Raw genomic sequence first — 24,681 nt, 5'->3', positions numbered from 1 at the left:
AGATCGTATCGAGGTGGCCCACAAAGCAGGTGATCTAGTGGATTCATCAACTGCGAGGTGTGAGCGTTGGCCCCCAGGTTGCCAAGAAGCATGCTCTTCCCACATTCAGCCTGCCGGACATCCCGTTAAACCATGGTTTAATGCAAGAGATACAAGCAGCGAGAAATGGGTGTCAGCCTTGTGATTAACATGCTACATTCTCCCATCTCCTCTATACAGCCAGGATCTCCCCCTTGCAGCATTGAATTCCATTTTCTCCATCTTTGGAGAGATCTGAGATTGTGATTCGCAGCCAATTCCAGTGTTGGGCTCCCAAAACAGGCCAACGTCAAACCGTAGCTTTAATTCTCAAGCTGGGCGAAAACAAGAGTTCATCGCAAACCCGCAATCGTGGTCCCAGATGCCACGAAGGAGCAACATTGGGAGAAAGCAGAGTCACATCGTGCCCAAAATCTTTCAGGCGCGCAGGACAGCATCTGGGCTGAAGTTCCTTGGCGGCTTCTCTTTTTTTTTTCATGCAAATCAGCCCAACCATGATTTTAGTGGATACAGAACCTCAGTCATACCTTCATGAACATTTCCTATTCAACAGTCTGCCATCGTAGGAAAGAAAAACCAAGAAAGTAAATTACTCTTAGCCCGGGGGGGAATTAGAACGCTTTTCGTACAAGGGACGGAGCCTCCATTATGTTGCAGCCCACTGGCGGCCTGCGAAGCTGGAAGCAGATTCGGACAGTGAGGAGGTTGGGGAGGAGCATTGGGCCGGTCCTGGAGTCCAGGGAAGGCTGCGTCGGAGGCACAGAGGACTCCGGAGTCTGACATCAGCGAGGTAGAAGAACATGTGAGCCTATTCCCAGTGGGCACATGCGCAGAGCTGCCAGAAGGCAAGAAGAGTTCAGACAAAAAGGGCGACTCGGGAGTAAGGCTTGGAAATGATTGGCCCCTCCCATAGGACATAAAAGAGGAGCAAACGGGACGTGAGCCTTTGCAGGAAGCAATTAGTTCATCTAGCCGGTTTCAAGCTCTGAGTAGTTCTGTTTGACTCTGTGCTCCGTTTGGCCTTGCGAAACTAAATGGCAGTTAGGTCTCTGGCAGCGTTTCAAGGGAGATGAAGGTGGGTGCTTATCAACATTACCCTGAAAGACTTTGGCAGACTTCTGTCAGACTCTTCACAGACTGTTTGTGAATCATTATGGGCTGGGAATGAGCATAATTCACAGCTGTTTAAATAAAAAGAGTGGGGTTTTTTGGGACTAAGGTGGTGATTTATGCTAACTCGGGAAGCCTAGGTCGGAAGACATTATTGCTCCTCCTTCATAGCCTGAAAGTCTTCCAGCTGAACGGATAAAGGATTTACAGGACAAGCTTAGCTGTATAATATTAATCTCACGGGGCCACCAGTTGGTCAAGTTATTAATCTGGTTCAGTCGGTAAAGCTGCACAATACAAAGAACATATACACACACACACCTTTCAAAAGTCCATGAATCCAGGTAAGGGGTGGGATCCCACCCCCCATCAGACCTTCTCTGTTGTTAGGGAGGGTCTGTTACTCAAGAGCAGGGGGCATTGAGCACAACAGAAGGCCTGGGTTTGCACGAAGGAACAGTGTCTACTTAGTTCTTTTTCTGAGGACCAGGTAGCATCCTGGCAAGTACGTGTGTGTATACAAATACAAAAAAAAGGGAAAGAAAGAGTGTAAGGCAAAGATACTGGGATGCTAATGAAGTATTTAATTATAGTTCACCTCGTTAGAAAACTGCTTTGTGGTAGGAACACACTATGTTATAGTCAAGACACTCTGCCCTCCCCTTCTCTCTTTCTCTCCCTCTCATTCTCTCTTTCTCTCTCTTCCTCTCTCTCCTCTTGTCTTCCTCCCTCTTCCTCTCTTTTTTCTCTATCTTCCTCTCTCCCTCTCTTTCTTCCTTTGTCCATCTCTCTTTCTCTATCTCTTTCTCTCTCCCCCTCTTTTCTCTCTTCTTTTTCTCTCTTCCTCTTTCTTTTTCTTTCTTCCTTTCTCCATTTCTTTCTCTCTCCCTCTTCCCCCTCTCTCATTCTTTCTCTTTTCCTCTCTTTCTCCCTCCCACCCTTTCTCTCCTTCTTTCTTCCTTTCTCTTCCCTCCTTTCTCCACCTCTCTATTTCTCTCTCCCTCTCCCCCTCTCTCATTCCTTCTCTCTTTCTCCTCTCTTTCTTTCTCTCTCCCTTCCTTCCTTCCATCCTTCCTTTCTCCGTCTCTTTCTGTTTCTTCCTCTTTCATACACACGCACAAACACACACACAGACACACAGAGACACAGACACACACACACACACACAAGCTTGCTTTCCAGTCTAGATTCCTATGGAAGGGAAACAGGCATGGCCTATGAAGCTTACTCCAGGTTTATCATGAAACGTACCGTGAACGGTGAGGTTAACGTTGATTTCTGCGCCAAGATTGGCATCGTCGGGAGCTACGACCTCACACCGGTAAATCCCCTTATCAGCTCTGGTGACGTTGTAAATGGTCAGAGACGTCCTGCTGCTGAGCTGGGCCCGGTTCGCCCATTCTCCTAAGGGTGGAGGAGGAGGAGAAGCAGAGGAGATAGGCAGCCTGAAGACCCCAGTATACAGGCGGTCCTCGACTTACGACCATAATCGAGCCCAAACATTTCCACAGCTACCGTACTTTTCAGAGTATAAGACGCACCTTTTTCCCTCAAAAAAGAGGATGAAAATCTGGGTGTGTCTTATACACTGAATAGAGCATTTTTTGCCTCCCGAAACGCCGCCCCCTTCACCAAAATGGCCATGCATAGCCTTTAGGAGGCTTTCAGAGTGCTCCTGGGGGCTGGGGAAGGCAGAAATAAGTGAAAAACGGACTGGTTTTTGCTCAATTTCCCCCCCAAGCCCCCAGGAGTACTCTATAAGCCTCCTAAAGTCTATGCATGCAATTTCTTTGACAAAAAACAGGCCCGTTTTTGCAAAAAGTGATCCATTTTTTGCTTATTTTGGGGGGGGGGGGCACTCCTCAGGAGCAGTTTGCAAGCCCCCTAAAGGCTATTCATGCCTTTTTTTGGAAAAGAAATGGGCCCATTTTCGCGAAAAACGGGCCACTTTTGGGAGGTCTGCAGAGTGCAAAAACTTTTTTAAAAAAATTTGACTCTTCAAAAATTTGACTTTCTACCTTGCACCTTGCCGTCAAAATACACGTAGGTTGTCCCTTGGCTGCCGATTTTCTTCCATTCGATCCTAGGATTCGCTGTTTTGGTGGCAGCAATAATGCAGGACAGTTCGGCTTCTGCAAAGACACACACACAACAGACATCACGAGGCGATGTGGAGATAGATGCCAGCCACGGGTGGGATCCTACCAATTTAACAACTGGTTTGCGGAGCATGGGCTTTGCGCGCGCGCCTGTCCTGCCTGCCACACAGGAAAACAGCTGAGGCGCGGCAACCCATCAGCTGGGCTAAAAAACCCCAAGGAAATATAGTTGGGTAAAGCCCAGGAGCGGGCTGATCTTCGGAGCTACCAGCTCGCACGAACTGGCTGAAGCCTACCCCTGATGCCAGGTCAAGGCCAAACAAAGTTGTGTCTTCCCGAGGCAACTGGCTTTTTGAAACCCCGTGGCTTCCAGCCAATGTGGCTGTGGGTTGGTAAAGAGGGTGACAAGCCAGACACTGGCTAGGATACGGTCGTGCTCTTTTGCTCGCCCCATACTTACGTCGAAATTCTTCCACCACCGGATTGATATTTTTCGAGATCAGCTCTATCGCCAGGACTCTGTAGCCTAGGAAGCAAACGAGAGGTAGGTTAAGAAACAGGAAAGGCTTCTCAAACATGTTGAAACCAAATTGGGGCAGGTTAGGGTGCTAACCTGGCTTGCAGGCTTCACTTGTTGATTTGCCATTTAGAGTAGAGTAGAGTAGAACAAATAGAGTGGAGTAGAGTACAGTAGAAGAATAGAATAGAATAAGTAGAGTAGAGTAGAATAGAGTAGAGTAGAGTAGAACAAATAGAGTGGAGTAGAGTACAATAGAAGAATAGAATAGAATAAGTAGAGTAGAGTAGAGTAGAGTAGAGTAGAGTAGAGTAGAGTAGAATAGAATATAACAAATAGAGTAGAGTAGAGTAGAGTAGAGTAGAGTAGAATAGAATAGAATAGAATAGAATTATTTATTGGTGAAGTGTGATTGGACACACAAGGAATTTGTCTTCGGTGGATAAGCTCTAAGTGTACATAAAAATACATTCATCAAGAATCATAAGATACAACAGTGATAGTTATAGGATCCTATAAATAAGCAATCAAACTCATACTAGGAAATGAAATAAAACAATATAAATCATAAAGATACAAGCAACAAAGTCATAAGTGGAAGGAGATAGGTAATAGGAAGGATAAGAAGAAAAATAGTAATACAGTCTTAGTAACTAGTTTGACAGTGTTGTGGGAATGAGTTGGTGAGCAGAGTAACGGCATGCGGGGGGAAACTGCCTTTGTGTCTAGCTGTTTGGATAATTTGGACATAGATGGTCTCTTGGTCCCCGTCTTTCAAACCAGCGATCCTCTGTGTCCAAAATATGGGCTTTGTTGTCTTGCAAAAGAGTGGCCTGTGTCTTTTAAACCATGGTTTTGCAGGATGAGTCAGCCCTGCTGCCACAAAGTTCATCTACCATCCTCTAAAATTAGATAACCTGTGAGTGTCCCCCCTCCCTCCCCTCACACATTCAGCTGCAGGAGGTACCATTGCTAATCAGGATAATCGCCAGGGTGTAATCTCGGCTGTCTGGAGGCACACAGGTAACAATGCCGGTAAACAGCTTGTGTTACACTCTCGCGGCTGTGGCTCTTTTTTTAAGCCGAAAGAAGAAGATCAGCAATTTGCATCGTCTTAATTATTATTATTTTTTTCCTGTTGGCTTCTTTCTGGCAGAGTCTCAGTCCTCCTGCCCTCCCCCCCCTCCCCCCCTAGCTCTGACAGAGCTGCTGGCAGAAGCCAGGAAAGACGGAGCAGATGTCAAAGATTAGGGACAGGAAATTCAGCCATCGGAACAGACAAAAGGGCTTTTCCGGGTGTTTCCCTTTGTGTTTTGTGTGTGTGAGAGAGTGCAGTTCAATGTGAACACATCATTTCTCGGCTCTTTCCTTGGGATGCGCTCTGGGCGGAATGGGGCAACTTGCTGCAGCCAACTCACTCTGGCCAACTCGCCATGGTCAATTCGCCACGGCCAACTCACCGCGGTCAATTGGCCATAGGGCATTTGATCAATTCAATGTAATCATTTAGAATAAATAAATAAAAATTGTTTTAATTTTTTTTTGTCATTCAGAGTTCTTTTTGTCCCTCCTTTTGCATCTTTTCTTTAATGATTCTATTCCACCATTTCTTTGATATCAGTGTAAGTCTTGTCCCGCAGGGAGTTGGCCATGGAGAATTGACCCTTGTGAGTTGGCCATGACAAATTGGCCATAGTGAATTGACCCTTGTGAGTTGGCCATGGTGAATTGACCCTTGTGAGTTGGCCATGGTGAATTGACCCTTGTGAGTTGGCTGTGGCGAATTGTCTATGGTGAACTGACTGTTGGCCATGGCGAATTGACCCTTGTGAGTTGGCCATGCCGAATTGACTGTTGTTGAGTTGGCTAGCTTGAATTGACCATTGTAGTTGGCCATTGTGAGTTGGCCATGGTGAATTGACTGTTGTTGAGTTGGCTGTGTCGAATTGACCATTGTGAGTTGGCTGTGGAGAATTAGCTATGGTGAACTGACTGTTGTGAGTTGGGCATGAAGAGTTGGCCATGGCGAATTGACCATTTTGAGTTGGCCAAGGTGAACTGACTGTTGTTGAGTTGGCTGTGGCGAATTGGCTTTGGTGAACTGACCGTTGGCAACTGACTCGCATTTATGACAGTTGCATGGTCCCACGGGTCACGAGATTTACCTTTTGCGACTTTCTGGCAAGCAAAATCAATGGGGAAACCTGATTTGCTTAACAACCACGTTGCTCACTTACGTAACTACAGCAGCACTTCATTTAACAATGATGGCAAGAAAGGTTGTAAAACAGGGAAAATTCAAATGTCTCTCTTAGCAACGTAAATTTTGGGCTCAATTGTGTTGTCTTAACTTAAGGACTACCCCCATATTTCCCGGGTTATAGAATGCACTTCATTTGTCGTCATCCCCGGCCCCTCCTCAACACTTGGGGAAATCCACAAAGAGATATTTCTTTTACTTTTGTGCTGAAAATCAAATTCATTTCACAACTGTCTCGCATAGCAACAGAAACTGTGGGGTTCAGTTGTGGTTGTAAGCTAAGGACTTCCTGTAGGTCCTTATAAGTAGTCCTCAACTTACAACCGTAACTGAGCCCACGCTCTTGGTCATAAGTTGTGATAGTTGTAAAGCAGGTCACCCTATGGCCGGATCCGATGTTATGATCTTTTTTTCGCATCAATCACTTTTCTCCCTCTTTCTGCTCTTCTAACTTCAAACAGCCACTAAACAAACGGTTGTAAGTCGAAGGTTACCTGTATAGGGGTGAATCTGAATCTATTTCTGGCTTCTCTCTGCTGGGAACGAGTCCAAAAGAATGCTATTTGTGTATTATTTGACTCCGGAGGGTCAAAAGCATTGGAAGTTTTAACTGGCACCTTCCAGGGCTAAATAAATTCTCCAACATGCCAAGTACAAGAAAGGAAGAACTTTTGGTCCAAGAACAATAATGGGCAGCAGTTAGCGACTTAACTTTGACTTTGGGTTTTATAGATTAGATTGATAGATCTTTATAAGCCTTCGATCCTAGGTAGATGCAGATATTTCTCTCTCTGGGCACAATGAGAATTTATCTGCTGAACAAAACTCCTCAATGGTGACACGAAGGGCATCTGGCCAGTAAATACCCTGCTCCACTCAGCTGCCCAGACTCCACCCCGCAAGGGATTATGGGGTCCTTAAAAGGAAGTGATGACTGATAGCTCTTTATAGAAATGACTTGTTCATATCATTATGGGAAAACAAAAAAGCTGCAATTTGATGCTAATGCCTTATTCTACTGCAACAGAGTCGGAAGTCAAGGCCTCTTTTTCTTTCCTTTTCCTTACTTTTCCTCACCTCTCTTTCCCATTTCCCTTCTCGCTGCTCTTTTATTTACTTTTGTATTTTAGAATACTTAATAACTTAATTAAAAGTTATTAAAAGAAATTAAAAGACGCTTGCTCCTGGGAAGAAAGCTATGAAAAATCTAGACAGCATCCTAAAAAGCAGAGGCATCACCCTGCCAACAAAAGTGCGTATAGTCAAGGCTGTGGCTCTCCCAGTTGCAATGGATGGCTGTGAAGGTTGGACCATAAGGAAGGCTGAGCGTCAAAGAATGGAGGCCTTTGAACTCTGGTGCTGGAGAAGAAGACTCCTGCATTGAGTCCCTTGGACTGCAAGGCCATCCAACCGGTCAGTCCTGGAGGAGATCCATCCTGATTGTTCTTTAGAAGGCCAGATCCTGAAGAGGGAACTCAAATCCTTTGGCCATCTAATGAGAAGGAAGAAGGACTCCCTGGAGAAGAGCCTCATGCTGGGAAAGATGGAGGGCAAAAGAAGAAAGGGACGACAGAGAATGAGGTGGCTGGATGGAGCCACTGAAGCAGCCAGCGTGAGCTTAAATGGGCTCCAGAGGATGGTAGAGGACAGGAAGGCCTGGAGGAACGTTGTCCATGGGGGTCATGATGGGTCAGATACGACTTTGCAACTAACAAGAAAAATAACTTAAATTAAAAAAATGTTTAAAAAGAGGCTGAGCCTAGAAGAAACCGTAAGCCAAACGATGGAAAGCTCAAAAGAACTTGATCCCCCCCCCCCCCTTTCCCTCCTTGGCCAAAATTCTTGGTTAAAACCTCGCCCTGGGCTGGAGTGCATTCCAAATACAGGAACAAAGGCAGATGAAGCCATTCCCAGATATATATATTTTTCCAGGGCTGAGACGGGGGATAAGAAAAACAGCATATCTGTGCCAGGAATAAATATTATCCCCCGAAAAGAATCAGCAATGGGGGGGGGGGAGAAGCAGAGAGAGGGGAGGGAGGGAGAGAAAGAAAGAGGCAGAGAGAGAAAGAGAGAGAGAGAAAGAAAGACAGAGACAGAGAGACAAAGAAAGAGGCAGAGAGACCGAGAAAGAAAGAAAGAAAGAAAGAAAGAAAGAAAGAGAAACAGAAGAAGAGAGAAAGAAAGAGGCAGAGAGAGAAAGAGAGAGAAAGAAAGAAAGACAGAGACAGAGAGACAAAGAAAGAGGCAGAGAGACCGAGAAAGAAAGAAAGAAAGAAAGAAAGAAAGAAAGAGAGAAAGAAAGAAAGAAACAGAAGAAGAGAGAAAGAAAGAGGCAGAGAGAGAAAGAGAGAGAAAGAAAGAAAGACAGAGACAGAGAGACAAAGAAAGAGGCAGAGAGACCGAGAAAGAAAGAAAGAAAGAAAGAAAGAAAGAAACAGAAGAAGAGAGAAAGAAAGAGGCAGAGAGAGAAAGAGAGAGAAAGAAAGAAAGACAGAGACAGAGAGACAAAGAAAGAGGCAGAGAGACCGAGAAAGAAAGAAAGAAAGAAAGAAAGAAAGAGAAGAAGAGAGAAAGAAAGAGGCAGAGAGAGAAAGAGAGAGAGAGAAAGAAAGACAGAGACAGAGAGACAAAGAAAGAGGCAGAGAGACCGAGAAAGAAAGAAAGAAAAAAAGAAAGAAAGAAAGAAAGAAAGAAACAGAAGAAGAGAGAAAGAAAGAGGCAGAGAGAGAAAGAGAGAGAAAGAAAGAAAGACAGAGACAGAGAGACAAAGAAAGAGGCAGAGAGACCGAGAAAGAAAGAAAGAAAGAAAGAAAGAAAGAAAGAAAGAAAGAAAGAAAGAGAAGAAGAGAGAAAGAAAGAGGCAGAGAGAGGGAGGGAGAGGGGCCCCCCAAAATGAGGTGGGGTTGTTTAGACATTCTTAAGAGGGAAGAAAAATAAAAAACCCAGTTCCCGAAGATGGAAGCATTTCTTATCAGAGAGCCTGTTCATCCTCCTTTCCTTAAAATAGCGAAATGAGTCTGGTGAGTATTTTTTCAGCAGGGGAAGTGTTAAAAACAGCCTCCCCTAAAGGGGAGTCAAACCCCTGAAGCGTTTAGCTAAGAAGGCAGATTCTTCTAATCCTGGAGCCATTTCTTCCCTCTGCCTCTATTTTTAGACAGCTATTCCCCCCCCCCCAAATATGTGACAAAGATTCCCTTTGATAGATCCGCGTTCCAGGACTTGTGGCTCGTGGTCCGTCTGGATCCTGACACGAAACAGGGAACGTCACACCGAGCCCCCCCCAAAAAAATTTTGGCGTTCCAGTTTTGGATTAAAACTTCAATTAAAGTCTTGTCCAAGTTACGCTCAACTCTTGCTTTTCTTGACAGTAATACAATGCAACCCCCCCTTGCCCAAGCAGGAGACCCCACACCATTCCTGACAAATGGCTGTCCAATCTTTTCTTAAAAACTTCCAGGTTTTGGAGCAGCCACAACTTCTAGTGGCAAGCTGTTCCACTGGCTAATTGTTCTCCCGGTCAGGAAATTCCCTCTTAGTTCTAGCTTGCTCCTCTCCTTGACTAGTTTCCATCTGTCGCTTGTAAAGGGGGGGTCCCATGAGCCTGGGACCCATCAACGGTCGTAGGTATGAACCCATTGCCAAGCACGCGTTAAGTAAATCACCTGACCCCCCGGGGATGCTGCAAAGGTTACCAAGTGTGAAAAATGGTCGTAAGTCACATCTTTCAGTGCCATTGTCACTTTGGTCACTAAATGAACTGTATTTAAAAGTTATGATTGAAATTTACATATTTAAATTTTAAGTTATGATTTAAATCGAGTTGATTTAAATCAAACCTTTTACTAGTGATTTAAATCAATCTGATTTAAATTGTGATTTATTTAATTGTGATTTAAATCGACTTGATTTAAATCGTGATTTAAATCGTGATTTAAATTGACTTGATTTAAATTGTGATTTAAATCGTGACTTAAATAGACTTGATTTGAATTGTGATTTAAATCGTGATTTAAATAGACTTGATTTAAATCAAATCCACCCTGGTTAAAAATAGACAAAAGCAAGCAATACAACCAATAGGCTCATAGCCGCTACACTAAAAATGACCCACAGACAGAAGGCCCTCACTTAAGCCTTGATCTCCGCCCCATCTAATCTTCCTAATCAGATTCATGGCCAAGAATGTCCCACCCTCTACGCTTACCAGCTACCAATCTCAGCATCTGCTCTCAGCTGGCTCCAGCAATTTATTAAAGCTTTCGAATCTTTCTGAAATTCATCCAAAAGATCCTGAAAGATGATGAATTTGGCCCCAGTTTGGAAAGGCCGAAGCACTGAAGGAATGGGAAACGTGGATTGCGCCAACAAACTGTTCTCTAAAAACAGAACGGCACAAAAACTTTTTAAAAAAACATCTTAGAGAAAGAGGAACTTTGGCCAAGAATTGCCTTTCTATATATATAAAAATGGCTGTGTGTGTGCATGCGTGTGTGTGTGTTTCCAGCATAACTCTGGAACGCCTGGAGCAATTTCAACCAAACTTGGTACACAGATGACTTACTCTCTGGAAACAAATAATCTGAAATGGTACAGGGTCTCTTGCTTGAGCAGGGGGTTGGACTAGAAGACCTCCAAGGTCCCTTCCAGCTTTGTTATTCTATGTCGTTTTTCCATCCGGTTTTTTTTGCGGGGGGGGAGGTAGTAATTGTTCTTGCAGTGAGTGGCTGATATTAACCGCAAAGACAGGCTGTGCACTGAATATATCTTCTGACTGAGCGGGCTGAAAGGAGAAGGGATTTGTTGCAGAAAGACGAAAACGGCGTTTAAGGAATTCGGCCCCAAAGAAACTCAAGAGTTCAAGCTGACTTAAACTGCCGAGAGTCCTGCCGTGGGAAGCTCTAACCACAGTCAGCTGAAAAAGCACATTATTGCTGGAGTCACTGCCAAGGTCTGGCAAAACACTACGTTGTTCTGAAGCCCGATTGGCTGCAGCCATCAAACCCCGCCTTCCTGTGCAAGCCTGGCCAACAGGGAGGAGGCTTGTGACATCACGAAGCCTTGCCAATACTTGCCAAGAACAAGGAATCATGGGATACTAGGCATTATTTAAATCAGTGCCTTTTAAACTTTCTGCTCTTCTCTTCCCACTTTTAAAAATCTTGGAGCTTTGGCTTACGTAGGCTATAAAAGGTAAAGGTTCCCCTCTCACATATGTGCCAGTCGTTCCTGACTCTAGTGGGCGGTGCTCTTTTCTGTTTCAAAGCCAAAGAGCCAGCGCTGTCCGAAGACGTCTCCATGGTCATGTTGCCAGCATGAATAAATGCCAAAGGTGCAACGAACGCTGTTCCCTTCCCACCAAAGGTGGTCCCTATTTTTCTACTTGCATATTTTACATGTTTTTGGACGGCTAGGTTGGCAGAAGCTGGGACAAGTCACGGGAGCTCACTCCGTTACACGGCGCTAGGGGTTCGAACTGCCAACCTTTCTGATCAACAAGTTCAGCGCATCCGTATCCTCAACTTACAACTCTTCAAAATTACGGGCTACTGCTTAAAAGAGGACCGATGACCCGGATTCAATACGGACGGTAGCCCTGCCACCTGTTCTTCGGACGCTTGGCACCTGGACTGCGGTTACGTCCATTAGTAGCCAGCCCATGGTGACGACGGGATCACATTTTATGACGATTTTGCAGAAAACGGGCCTTTATTTCTGGGATTTGGGGACAAATGCTTTCTCGGATTTTATTCTGTGAGATAAACAAGAGTTCTCTGGAAGGGTGTGCAATGGAGACTTAGTCACCCATTCAAAGACATTCGAACTGTCGCTAAATGAGGACTCGCTATACTCTTAAATAGCTTGGCTGGAGAGCAGATGGTCATCTGGACATTGCCTCTGTTTTCATCTTACCGCAAAGATGTCCAATCTTCACAACCCTGGGGACCGATGACCACCTTACAACGTGTGGACTTCCTGGCTGGAGTTGTAGACCTCAGGGCTCCAACTCTAGCTATACATGATGGAGAAATCTGGGAGTTGAAGTCCCCAAGTCTTAAAGTTGCCAACATTGGAGACAAGGATGGGTCAAGGTGAAGCTCAATCCTGCAGACCAGGGGTGTCAAACTCGATTTCATTGAGGGCCAGGGTTGTGTTTGACCTCGGAAGGGGGCGGGGGGGGGCGTGGCCAGCTCGATGTCACTCGTGTCGGGGGGGCACCTGTGGTGGCCAAGTGTTAAGGCAGGACTTCCCTCAGACCCTCCTTCACTCCTACTATAATCCTTTCCCTCCCTCCCTCCCTTCCTCCCTTCCTTCCTTCCTTCTTTCCTTCCCTCTCTCCCTTCCCTCCCCTTTTCCTTCCTTCCTCCTTCTCCTTTCTTCTTCCTTTCCCTCTTTACTTAGTTTTCCTTCCTTGTTCTCTTCCTGTCTGCCCTTCTTTTCCTTTTCTTTCCTCTTTCCCTTTCTCTTTTCCTGTCCCTTCTTCTTGCCTGCTCAAATGCAGAAGGGGAAACATTTCTCCTTTTGTTTTGTTTTTAGTTTGTTTTGATAGCCCTCCGCCAGCGAAAACGGGGCCGCGTGTCCCCCCCCCCCAAGCTCCGTTTTGACTGGTGAGAGGGCTGCAGGAGGACATTGCAGCTGAAAACGAGCCCGCGATAGCTGCGCGTAGCTTCCCGAGCTCCGTTTTCGCTGGCGGAGGCACCGTGGGCTGGTCCTTTGCTGTTCCCAGGGCGGCCTCGGGGGGCAGATCTAAGCACCCTGTGGGCCGAATCCAGCCCACGAGCCGTGAGTTTGACACTCCTGCTTGACATTCCAGGGCGAATTAGCCTTTGCATCTTCTTGGCGGCGAGGGAGCGGCTTCTCCAAACTTTCTCCTTCTCACCTGATGCTTCTGGGAGGGGGGGGGTAGGAGCAATTGCTGAGTTTTTGTTCAGCTGCCGGTGCCAAGCAAGCATTTTTTCCTCTCTTTGCAATTATCTTTAGCCCAAACAGTGGCGTATATTCTTAAAACAACTCTTTAGGATCAACTCCTCGTCTTCCTAAGGTGAAGGACCCAATTACCAACTCTTTCCCAGGCTAATCTCTCTCCGAAATCTACAGACGCAGCAACAATTTGTTTTAAAATACCTGCTTAAGCCCAGAGGCCAGAAGCTTTGAAGAAGAAAAGAAAACAAGGGTTTTCTCTGCCAACAACCCATCACAATCAGCCATTTTTTTTTTGCACCAGGGGTTGAAACGCAGAAATTAAGAATTTAAGAAACCGCCTCGGCTGCTTCAGGCCACACGCAGCGTCTGAAGAGAGTGAACCCTTTTTTTCTGTTTCCAGGCTGGCCACCTCCCCCCAAACCGGTTCCCTGGTCGCCGGTGCTGTTGCCGGCCTGTTTCTTTGTCCTTTTTTTTAATTGAAGAGTTTTAATAGATTTTACAAATATTTCCCCTTCCCTCCCTCCACCCCAACCCCAGCCTGAATAGAAACCCCAAAATTATCTTCTGACAGGGAGTTTAAAAAAATTGGCAAGGCACGTTGAATATTTGCCGGAATGGGAAGGCCAAGCACCATTTAAATAAATTGAACTTAGTGACTGAAATAACCTTGGAGAAGATTTTTGGAACCACCTTCTTTTATTAGTAGAATAAAATCATTTTATTGATTCAAAAAAAATTTGGCTGCAGCGACAGCCAAAAAAGCCAATGCAATCCTAAATTGCAATAACAGAGGTATACAATCAAGATCAAGTAAGATGCTAATACCACACTATAAAGCCCTAGTAAGACCACACCGAGAACATGGCATCCAGTTTTGGTCAACACATTATAAAAAAGATGTTGAGACTCTGGAAAGAGTGCAGAGAAGAGCAACCAAGATGATTAGGGAACTGGAGGCTAAAACATACGATAAATGGTTGCAGGAACTGGGCATGGCTAGTCTAATGAAGAGAAGGACCAGGGAAGACAGGAGAGCATCTTCCAATATTTGAGGAGCTAGCACAGAGAGGAAGGGGGCCAAGCTATTTTCCAAAGCACCCAAAGGCCAGACAAGGACTAATGGATGGAAACTGACCAAGGAGAGATTTAACCTGGAAATAAGGATAATTTTCTGACAGAAAATGAACAAATCAACCCATGGAACAGAAGTTGCCTTCGGAAGTTGCGGGAGCTTCCTCCCTGGAAGCTTTCAAGAAGAGACTGGACTGCCATCTGTCAGAAATGGTATGGGGTCTGCTTGGGTGGAGGGTTGAAATAGATGACCTACAAGGTCCCTTCCAAATCTGTTAATCTGAAATCTGGAGGGGAGAGGAAGGGTTGGGGGAGAGGAATGGGACGTATTTCTAAAGTAGCACCATCACCTAATTCTCTGGGAGGGAAGAATCAGGAAGCTGAGCAAATAAACTAATCTCCCATGAAATCTACATGCAAAGAAAGCATTGTTTCCATGAACACCGAATAAAAGGAGGTCCTTATCTTTTAGATTTTTTTTCCTTCCCTTTTTTTTGGAAGCCTTGAAATAGGGTCTGTCCAGCAATGCAAATCTGGGGGGAAAAAGACTTTAAAATGCATACGATACAGGAATGCATTTTTAAGACGCCCTTCCGAGGGTATAATCTAAATATATTTACAATCCTGCAAGAAACATTAATTTGGTAATATTGCATGATGGCCTGGGGGCCTTCTGTTATGGAGTCAGGCAGGTCATTATTTTTATTTACTTTTAGTAGGATGACCTGAAAATTAATGGAGGTCCATCCAGATTTATTTCTGTAGGACATCTGGGAGCCACTTCCTATATCTGTAAAAAGCATTGCCATCACTCATACTTTCTCGTTACGGGGTCTCCTAAGGCTAATGGGGGTACTGGTTAGGATGCTGGACTACCACTGCGGAGACCCAATTCACATGGTTACTCTTAAGATGACAACATGTAAAATTTGCCTAAAGCGGGACTAGAACTCACCATCTCCTGGTGATTGGCTTAAAGCCCTTAAGTAGCTTTCATGCCTGATGTAACACTAGAACTCACAGTCTCCTGGTGATTGGTGCAAAGTCCTCCAGCCAGCTTTCATGCTTAAGATAAGACTATAACACACAGTTTCCTGGTGATTGGCCCAAAGTCCCCAGTTGGTTTTCATGCCTAAATCAGGACTATAACTCACAGTCGCCTAGTGATTGGCCCCAAGTCATAAATGAGGTTTTCAAGCCCAAGACAGGATTAGAATTCACCATCTCTGGTGACTGGCCCCAAGTCATTTAGCCATCTTTCATGAGTAAAGTGGGACTAGAACTCACAGTCTCCTGATTTAACCACTACACAATACTGGCTCTCCAATACCATTCTGGATATTGTTGAATGTTTAAAATACAAAGGGATCTCTTTGTCCTCAACCTTTCTACAACCCAAGGGAATTTTTTTGGGGGGGAACAGCAAAGCCCAGGAAAGGCATTCTGAATCAAGAGCTTATCCCACTCTCCGCCCTGGGCTGCAACTCAACGGAGCTTTAGAAAATGTTTGAATGCATTCCTGGCTGGACAGGAGTGCAATCAGCTGTGAAACGGGACTTTTGAATTTACAACACCCATTTCTGCCTCAGCACACATGCACACAGGACTAAATTGTAGGGAAGCCAGCCGGGTAAGGGGGTGGGATGGGGAGTCGGGGGTGGGTGGGTGGGAGGGATGACAAAGGATGCCAAGAGAAGAGGCAGATTTGTTAGGAAGCAAAACTTTCTCCAAACTCCCTGGTTGTTGTAAGCTCTCACTGTTTGTTTGTTTGTTTGTTTTCTCCCAGACTTTGTTGCAGGGGATTTTAGCAACTTAGGGGGCAGTTCCTCGAGGGAAGGCGAATAACCCTGGATTGCTCGCATTTTGTTTAAAACGCAAAGAATGTGGTGGTCCATGAGAAAATTTTGGTGGTCCGCAGAAAAATTATTTGTATTTTTTATATTGCACTAAATCAGGAGTCCTCAAACTACGGCCCAAGGGATGGATACGTGCAATGAACGCTTGTGTGGCTGCAGAGAGTGTTCCCCTTTGGGGTCTTTTTGGAGGGGGGCAGAAATTCCAACATGGGGTCTGCCTAAGCCACCTGGTGTGGGGCTTTGGGCAAAGGCTGGAGGGAAGCGCCCCTGGTGGCGAAGAGCCAGAGGGCCTTGTTTCAGTGGGACTGCATCATGGCCTGGAACTGGCTGACCATCTCAGCCCGCTGAGCCTCCAGGCTCCGGTACCTGGCCTTGCACTCCCACAGGTCTTCCCTCTGCTTGGAAAGCCTATGCTCGTAGTCCTCAGTGAGGAGCTTCTGCTGAGCCTCCTTCTTGGTCAGAATTTGAACTGAGCTGTTTGGCCAACTCTTTCTCCTGGTGGCTGCTTAGCTCCAGCAACTGCTTCCTGTTGGGGTCCTAAGGAGCCTGGGCGGATAGGCGAGGAGTGGCTGGGAAGGGGGGGGGGCGAGTAGAGGCTGGCGAGGCGCCCCTTGACATGAGTGACATTGACTTGGCCAGGCCCACCCAGTCACATGACCACCTGGCCACGCCCACCCAACCGGTCATTAGGCAGATCGTATTAGTTGTCCGCGGGATTTAAAATTATGAACTTATTTGTCCCTGGGGTCCGAAAGGTTGGTGACTCTTGGTTTACAGGACGCAGCATTGATTGCAGGGAAACTCTGCCAGCCAACGTGCCCCCTGCATTCACAGAATACACACACACACTTTGATATTGTGCAGGAGCTTCTGAAACACCCACTTTAGGGATCCTCTAACTTGGTCTTCAGGCAGTGATGGGGGGCGGGGGGGGGAGGATAAGAACCTGGAGCAGAAACCCAGAGAGGACAAAATCAGGAAATCATTCCCCTTTCCCTCCCTGATAAAAAAATCCAGCTCTACGGGTGATTTTTGCAATCCTTTTGCAAAAGAGGGTTTTGTTTTTTTTCCAAAACAGAAAAAGTTGCCAACGGCCAACATCAGCCTCAATCTGTTGTTGTTAGTTGCATTCCTCCAGGCCTTCCTGTCCTTTACCATCCTCTGGCATGCCTAGTCTAGTGAAGAGAAGGACCAGGGGAGACATGAGAGCAGTCTTCCAATATTTGAGGGGCTGCCACAGAGAGGAGTGGGGGTCAAGCTATTCTCCAAAGCACCTGAAGGCCAGACAAGGAATAATGGATGGAAACTGACCAAGGAGAGATTCAACCTGGAAATAAGGAGGAACTTTCTGGCAGTGAGAACAATCAACCCATGGAACAGAAGTTGCCTTCGGAAGTTGCGGGAGCTTCATCCCTGGAATCTTTCAAGAAGAGACTGGACTGCCATCTGTCAGAAATGGTATGGGGTCTGCTTGGGTGGAGGGTTGAACTAGATGACCTACAAGGTCCCTTCCAATTCTCTTAATCTATAATCTGTAAATTCACAGGCCGAACCTCTGTACCACGCCACCCTTTATTCGTCATGGACATCCGAAGCCATGTGGCACTGTCGAGAGAGTGTACAATTGTGAGGAGGACCCGCAAAAGCTGGATAGACAGAAAAGACGCCATCGGATGAAAGAAAGCCGAATAATTTGAGGATGGCTCTTTTGACTTTGCTTCTTGATGGACAAAGACTTGGCACAAATGTGCACGCAATTCTCCATGAACTCAAAGCCATTTACATAATCAACAACACGGCTTGGAGAAGATGTCCAAAGACAGCTTGCTCATATCACACATTCTTCTCCAGAGCTAGAAAGGGGGTGGAAAAATCAATTCTTACAACGTGACCAAGCTTAAGAGTTGTTTACAGGAGAAATTTCACATTTTGCTTCGGAATGTATTTAAAACAACAATTCCAAGCAACCCATTTGGGCCTTTTTTTTTAAATCAACTGTGACGCAGTTTGGGGGCTCTTCCTGCCCTTCCCCCTTCCCCTTTCCAATTTAGGAGGCCAAATCCACTAGGCTAGAAAAAGCCAAAAAGGACCGAACACAAGCGTGGACAGCTGGCTTGGACCACTTGCTTCCTTGAGGGACAGCTGGATCTCTGTAAAAAAGGGAGATTGTCTCGGGACATTCTGACCAGAATGCTACAAAAAGGCTTTTGTGGGCACGAAACCTATTTGGGTCTTCGGAGAATCCCAAAACTCCCAGCTATTTGAGGGGGCACGCGACCCACACGGAATCTGCAGGAGCAGGTGAAGTTCTCAAGAAGTTAAGACTCGTCCTGAAAGAGTGCGTGGTTGGATTTCACCAGGCACGAAAAAGGGTTAAAAAACAACAACTTTTAAGGTTAAAAAGATGCCCTTATATACGTGCGTGCTATAGCTGTCTTGGCAACACAACGGAAGCAGTTTCTTTCGGCTTTTTCTGGGATGTTCTTTGCTTGCCTACATGTCAGGAGTTCCTACTAGGGGTTCCCACATAAACAGATTTGACCCTGCTTAGCTCTGGAGGCCGGAGGAATTTCCCTAAATAAATTATTTATTCCTTTATTAAATTTGTATAAAGTGACCCAGTGACCCTGGGTGGTTCATAAAATGGAGGGGGGGGGGAGGAGGGGAAACCACACAGGAAAAAAAGTCATAATTTTAAAAATGAAACCATAAAATGGGTGGTAAGAAGCAATGGGGGGAAACTAATCAAGGAGAGAAGCAACTTAGAACTAAGGAGGAATTTCCTGACGGTCAGAACAATTAATCAGTGGAACAGAAGTTGCCTCCAGAAGTTGTGAATGCTCCAACACTGGAAGTTTTTAAGAAAATGTTGGATAGCCATTTGTCTGAAGTGGTGTAGGTTTCCTGCCTAAGCAGGGGGTTGGACTAGAAGACCTCCAAGGCCCCTTGCAACACTGTTATTCTAACTGGACACCCACAAAACCATAACACCCATTTACCTGGATGGAATACCTGAACCAAAAGCCTGCTTGAATTAAGACTGCAAATGACAGCTCCAGCGATAATAATAATCACAAAGGATTAGAACTTTAAGAGACTGAAAGTCAGAAATAATTTTCAGCAGGGAGATTCCAATCCTTAACTTGGTTCCTTCCATTTTTAATCAACTTGTGGTCTCACGTTTTCAACGCAACAAGACTCTTTCGCACTCAGTTGATTTAAAAGACCAATCGGAGAGACCAGTTAAGAATTATTCCCATAACTCAGCAAGCCAAAAAGCAGATTTGTCATGTCTGAAACAAATTCTTGCATTGGTCTTGTTTTTTGTCCCTGTTTTACAAGCCTACAAATAGAGTTGTCGTATATTACGTCCCATTGATTTTTATTACCATAAAACGCTTTTTTGGGGGAGCTAGCAGGGGAGAAAAACCAGCATAAACAAACCTCAATTAATTTTTAATTGCTTGTACCAAAGGTTTTCTCCCTCTATCTCTCCCCTGATCACATCCAAAGAACATTTGCTCTGTTTTAAAAACCAGAGATGCCTCGCCTTATCGCCAGACTGGGTGTTTGAGCAGCTAACAGCTCGGTTAAAACAAGCCTAAAATATCACATAAAAGGCTAAGCCAATAATAACAGCAGACAAGCAGCAGCAGTGAATTTAATAAGCAAGATCTTTATGCCTTGACATCAAAGGCCCGGGAGATTAGCAAAGTTTTAACCCGATGCCCAAAGGATTGTGTTGTTTGGGGCAGACTAAGGTCTCTGGGAAGGGATCCCACACAATTCAAAACTGGGTTTTCAAGAACTGTGGTGAAGGGGTCAACGGATTTCTTATTTGTGGTGGCGTTAAATCCCAGATTGCTTCGTGGGTGGGGACTGAAACCAGCCCTGCAAATTTTGCAAAGGAAGAAATTAGAATTTGCTAACCATCTGTCCTGACAAAATATATTGGACGGGTCAGTTAGGAAACTAGGGTGCAATTCAAAACTCAGAACTGGACGGCAAGTCCGCTCGAAAATTTGTTCTAACGATTGGCCTGCTGGAGAAATTTAAAAAAGAAGAAGGAAAAGAACATTTCCCTAGTCCACAGGATTTTTGCCATCATGCCAGGGGTGAAATCAACATATCTTCGCTACCGGTTCGAAAATGTGAGTGCGCGCGCCAACTACGCACATGCGCAAAGTTTTAAAAACGGGATGTGATGATGTCCGGGTGGATGGGCGGAGCCTCCTGCCATCACCGCTACCGGTTCACCCAAACCAGATCGAACCGGCTGAATTGTACCACTGCATCATACCTTTGCTCTCTGACTAAGGTGATGTGTTGGGTCTATCTTAGAATCGCCTGGCAAATCAGGATTGGTTAAGGAGAAGCAAGAACTGGAAATCAACATTTCAATATTTCATCAGTGGACATCAGAGGGCCCCTTTCTTCTGTCCTGGTCTTCTTTTTAATTTTTTTTTTGGGTGGGGGGGTAAACAGAGAGCTGTCCCTGTGGATTCGGATGGCCACAGAACTGAATAAATATGTAAGCGGCTGAAATGTATTTGAAAATAAGTAGTTCAGGTTGGTAGTAGCTCTGAGCAATTTGCAATTTGGGGGCAAACATTTTGTCACCATTCGAGGAGACGTTGTCAGTGAGCTTCGAATTGTGCTCCTCGGTCCGAGCCCTGGTCTTTTGATGTGATGTAAATTACGTATTATTCTTCTCGTCCTTCTTAGTACCTATCTCTTTCCACTTATGACTATAACCATATTGCTTGTATCTTTAAAATTTATAGTGTTCTATTTGTTTCTTAGTATAATTTGATTGTTTATTAACCTATGACTTATCACTAAGTGTTGTATCTTATGATTCTTGATGAATGTATTCTATTTTATTTTTCTTTACATACACTGAGAGCTTATGCACCAAAGACAAATTCCTTGTGTGTCCAATCATACTTGGTCAATAAAGAATTCTACTTCTACTTCTACTTCTACTTCTACTTCTATTCTATTCTGTTCTATTCCATTCCATTCCATCCACACTAATTTGGTACTAAAGGTATTGAAAGATCAGCGCCCTGACAGACGGAGCACAATTCAAAGCGCACGGATGACATCTCCTCGAATGGTGACGAAATGTTTGCCACCAAATGGCAAACTGCTCAGCCCAACGATGTAAGTAAATAAATAAAATTTATCTCCCATTCTCCCCAAAATATCATGTTAGTAAGGAAGCTGTGTGAGATTGTGATCAGACACTCATACAGTTCTCTGTATATTTTGCAAGGAAATATGTGTGGTCCCTGGAAGTGACCATCAGGAAGTCTGGGCTATTTCCTTAATGCACTCATTTTCTCAATAAGGATCGGCAAATTCCAAACCACAACGCTAATCTCATCTATTTGTTATATTTTACCCAGGGGCATCTACCCTCTGAGATAGAAAGTATGTATGTTAGCTGAACATTCCCCTAGAACAAAACCCACCCAAGCTGCCCTATCTGGCCCTTTATTATTAGCCCAAACCCCAAGCAAGCCCTAACTCATTCATGAATGGAATTAGCAAATGTTTTTGCAATAAAAGCTGCAAGCATTTGCATTGGGGGCCCCCAGAACAATGAGTCTCTCTGTTGCCAAGTGAAGATGGATCCAGTATCAGCTGGCCAAGCTGCACATTCCTAAATCTCTCCTCCTCAAGATAAGCCCAGAAACACTTGGAAGATTGGGGGGGGGGGGGGAATCCACGTTTTTGTATAACGGGACAGGAGTAAAGATTGTCTCCTGCAAAGATGATAAAGAACGGAAACCATCGGGAGGGACAAAATGCCATCCACACACACATATAGCACCACTTTGTGTCTTCCACAAGCGTTAAATATGTGTACATTCGAAATGGCGTACAGATGAAGAGTGGCTCAGTTCAAAGTAAAAGTTTCCACCCTTGTTTTTTTTTTTTTCTGGCTTTACTTTATTCAACTCCCCAAAATAGTTTTGAGCAAAGCAAATGGATCAAATGTGCCAGCTGTTCTTTTTTTTTTTTTTTTTAAAGAAAGAAACTGATATTTTTTTATGGGACTTGTTGAAGAATAAAATACAAATGAAAATGAAAAGAGCGCGGAAATGAGGGAGGGAAAAGAGGAAAGAAAGACGTGTTAGGGTTAAGAGGGGGGGAAAAACTAAAGAAAAGCACTGACTCTTTTTAGCAGAGTAGAACCTCCCAGTTAACATTAAAACCTCAACTTTCAATTTTTTTTACATACTTCAAATGTACAGGTAGTCCTCGACTTACGACCACAATTGAGCCCCAAATTTCTGTTTCTGTTAAGTGAGACATTTGTGAACTGTCTCGTTTTACGACCTTTCTTGCCCTAGTTGTTAAGCAAATCACTGCCGTTGATAAGTTACTAACAACGGTCATTAAGTGAATCTGGCTTCCCCATTGATTTTGCTGGTCCAAAGGTCGCAAAAGGGGATTGCGTGACCCCGGGACACAGTAACGGTCATAAGTATGAACCATTTGCCAAGCATCTGAATTTTGATCCCATGAGTGTGGCGGGGTAATACAAAAGTCCTAAGCAGAGGTGGGTTTCTGCTGATTCAGGTGAGGCTCCGCCCACCCGCCCAGATGCTTCTGCGCATGCGTGCACGAGTAAACCTGTAGTAAAATAAATTAAAACCCACCACTGGTCCAAAACGGTCATAAGTCATTTTTTCCCCCGGTGCTGTTGTAACTTTAAATTGTTACTAAATGAACTGTTGTAAATTGAGGACTACCTGTAGTAGCCACTTCTACAACAGCCTATGCCAGCTTGCAGTGGCCACACTTGGAGTAAAGGACAAAAAAAAATAATGGGTGATTTGGGGCCAGTTACTATCGCTTAGCTCTACTTCTTGAGGTTGCAGTTGAAAAACTTCCAAGGACACCATTCAAAAACAATGTTGGGACTCTTGATAAAGACAGACGGGAGAGAAAGGTTAGGAAAATAATAATAACAGACAAGTCTTGTTAGTTCAGCCATTCCTCCACCCTTTACACGCACAACCCAAGTTACGGAAAAGGGGAACAGATTGGTTGGGAGGAAGATGCCTTCAAACTACTTTACAACTCCATGAAATCCACAATCCATAAAAACAATTGAATGGGAAACACAAAAAGGCCAATCACCAAACTTCCCTCCTTCCTTCCTTCCTTCCTTCCTTCCTTCCTTCCTTCCTTCCTTCCTTCCTTCCTTCCTTCCCTCTCTCCCTCCTTCCCTCCCTTTTCCTCCTTCTTTCCCCCTCTTTCTTTCTTTCTTTCTTTCTTTCTTTTCTTTCTTTCCAAATATACATGATAAATATTATTTTATTTCTGATTCTCTGTTTGCATATTCCAAGTTATTTGTACCAACCACAATCTCCAGTAATGGAGCACCCACAGTCCAGGGAAAATTCCTTCCTTCCTTCCTTCCTTCCTTCCTTCCTTCCTTCCTTCCTTCCTTCCTTCCTTCCTTCCTTCCTCCCTCCCTCCCTCCCTCCCTCCCTCCCTCCTTCCTTCCTTCCTTCCCAAGAATATACATTTTGTACCAACTCAGGAGAAGCTCACCAGGACAACATCCAACAGGTATAGTTGAACGAACAACTACGAAGGAGGGTGTGTGGGTGTGTAGGTCTGGCAGCTACTTAGGAGATACTTCTGAGCCAGGCAGCCGGCAAATATAATTGCATTCAGCAGTGCCTTTGTTTTGTGGAGAATCCTACAATCGCCCAACTCACAACTCTTTTGGGTTTAGGCCTTGAAAAGAGCAAAAACAAAAAACAAAACTTTTTCCCCTCCCCCAAGCAGTTACAACTCCTTTCCCTTTGTCCCAAATGCTGGACTGGAGAAAAGTTTTCCTCCCCCTTGTAAGGCACACAACCAACCCTTGGGGAAAGCACGCCTAAGGGCCTATTGTTTCAGGAACTCTCTGCCCAAGGATGATGGGTTAGGGAGAAAAACTCCCCAAAGACCCCCTGCCACCCCCTCAATCCCCCCCAACCCCGCATCGCCTAACTTTGCAACTGGCGGATGCTGGAAACAATAGGACCTCGGAGAAGGGAAAAGGGGGCTGTGAAGACCGGGAAATAATGACCCCCCCCCTTCCCGGTTTTCTTCCCTCCCGCTTGGAAAGGCCCCGCCCGGGTTCTCCTTTGGGTCCGGCTCGCCTCCTTTCCCTCCATCGAGGGATCCCCGATCCCCGCATACACACAACCAACCGGGAGAGACTCACGGAGCAGCAGAAGCAGCAGCGCCGGCCGCCAAAGCGCCATGATGCCGAGGGACTCGGGGCGTCCGTTCTGGCCCGGCCGAGCTTGCGCATTCCCCGCTTGGCTTGATCCCAGCGCCGGGTGGGAGGAGAGACGGAGGGGGAGAGAGAGAGAGAGAGAGAAAGAGGGACGGCGCGGAGCAGGCGGGGAAAGGAAGCCGGGGAGAGCCGGTTGCTAGGCGACCCGAGATGCTGGGCTCCGTTGCCCCGGCAACCGCATCCCCGGCCTGCGTGGCGGGGATGGGACCGCCGGGAGAGGATGCGGGGAGGGCGGCGCGGGACCCAGCGCAATTGAAAAGCTCGATTGATTGATTAATTAAGTAATTAATTAAGGAAGGAAGGAAGGAAGGAAGGAAGGAAGGAAGGAAGGAAGGAAGGAAGGAAGGAAAGAAAGAAGGAAAGAAGGAAGAAAGGGGTGGGGCGGGAATGTGTTCCATTTGAGATCTCATCTTGGTTCCACCACCCCGCCTCACAAAAATGGTCTTGAAGCTTAATAATGTTGTTGTTGTTGTTGTTGATGATGATGATGATGA

The 24,681-nt window shown here is 45.4% G+C and overlaps 1 protein-coding gene across 1 annotated transcript in view; it reads right to left on the bottom strand.

Moving 5' to 3' along the window:
* Window positions 1-24,236, bottom strand: part of JAM3 (junctional adhesion molecule 3) — a 34,077-nt gene extending 9,841 nt beyond the window's left edge. Inside the window, exons 1-4 of the mRNA XM_081961356.1 lie at window positions 24,113-24,236; window positions 3,709-3,774; window positions 3,168-3,281; window positions 2,401-2,553 (exon numbers count right to left, since the gene is read on the bottom strand). Coding sequence (XP_081817482.1) covers window positions 2,401-2,553; window positions 3,168-3,281; window positions 3,709-3,774; window positions 24,113-24,152 — 373 coding nt within the window. The 5' untranslated portion in view covers window positions 24,153-24,236. The remainder of the gene's footprint in view (window positions 1-2,400; window positions 2,554-3,167; window positions 3,282-3,708; window positions 3,775-24,112) is intronic.
* Between the last annotated feature and the right edge of the window lie 445 nt (window positions 24,237-24,681).

This window comes from Natrix helvetica (assembly GCF_964273705.1).
Source record: "Natrix helvetica genome assembly, chromosome: 8".
NCBI classification, from domain to species: Eukaryota; Metazoa; Chordata; class Lepidosauria; order Squamata; family Natricidae; genus Natrix; species Natrix helvetica.
Note: the sequence above shows the minus strand (reverse complement) of the source record. Positions and strands in the feature narration are given on the sequence as shown.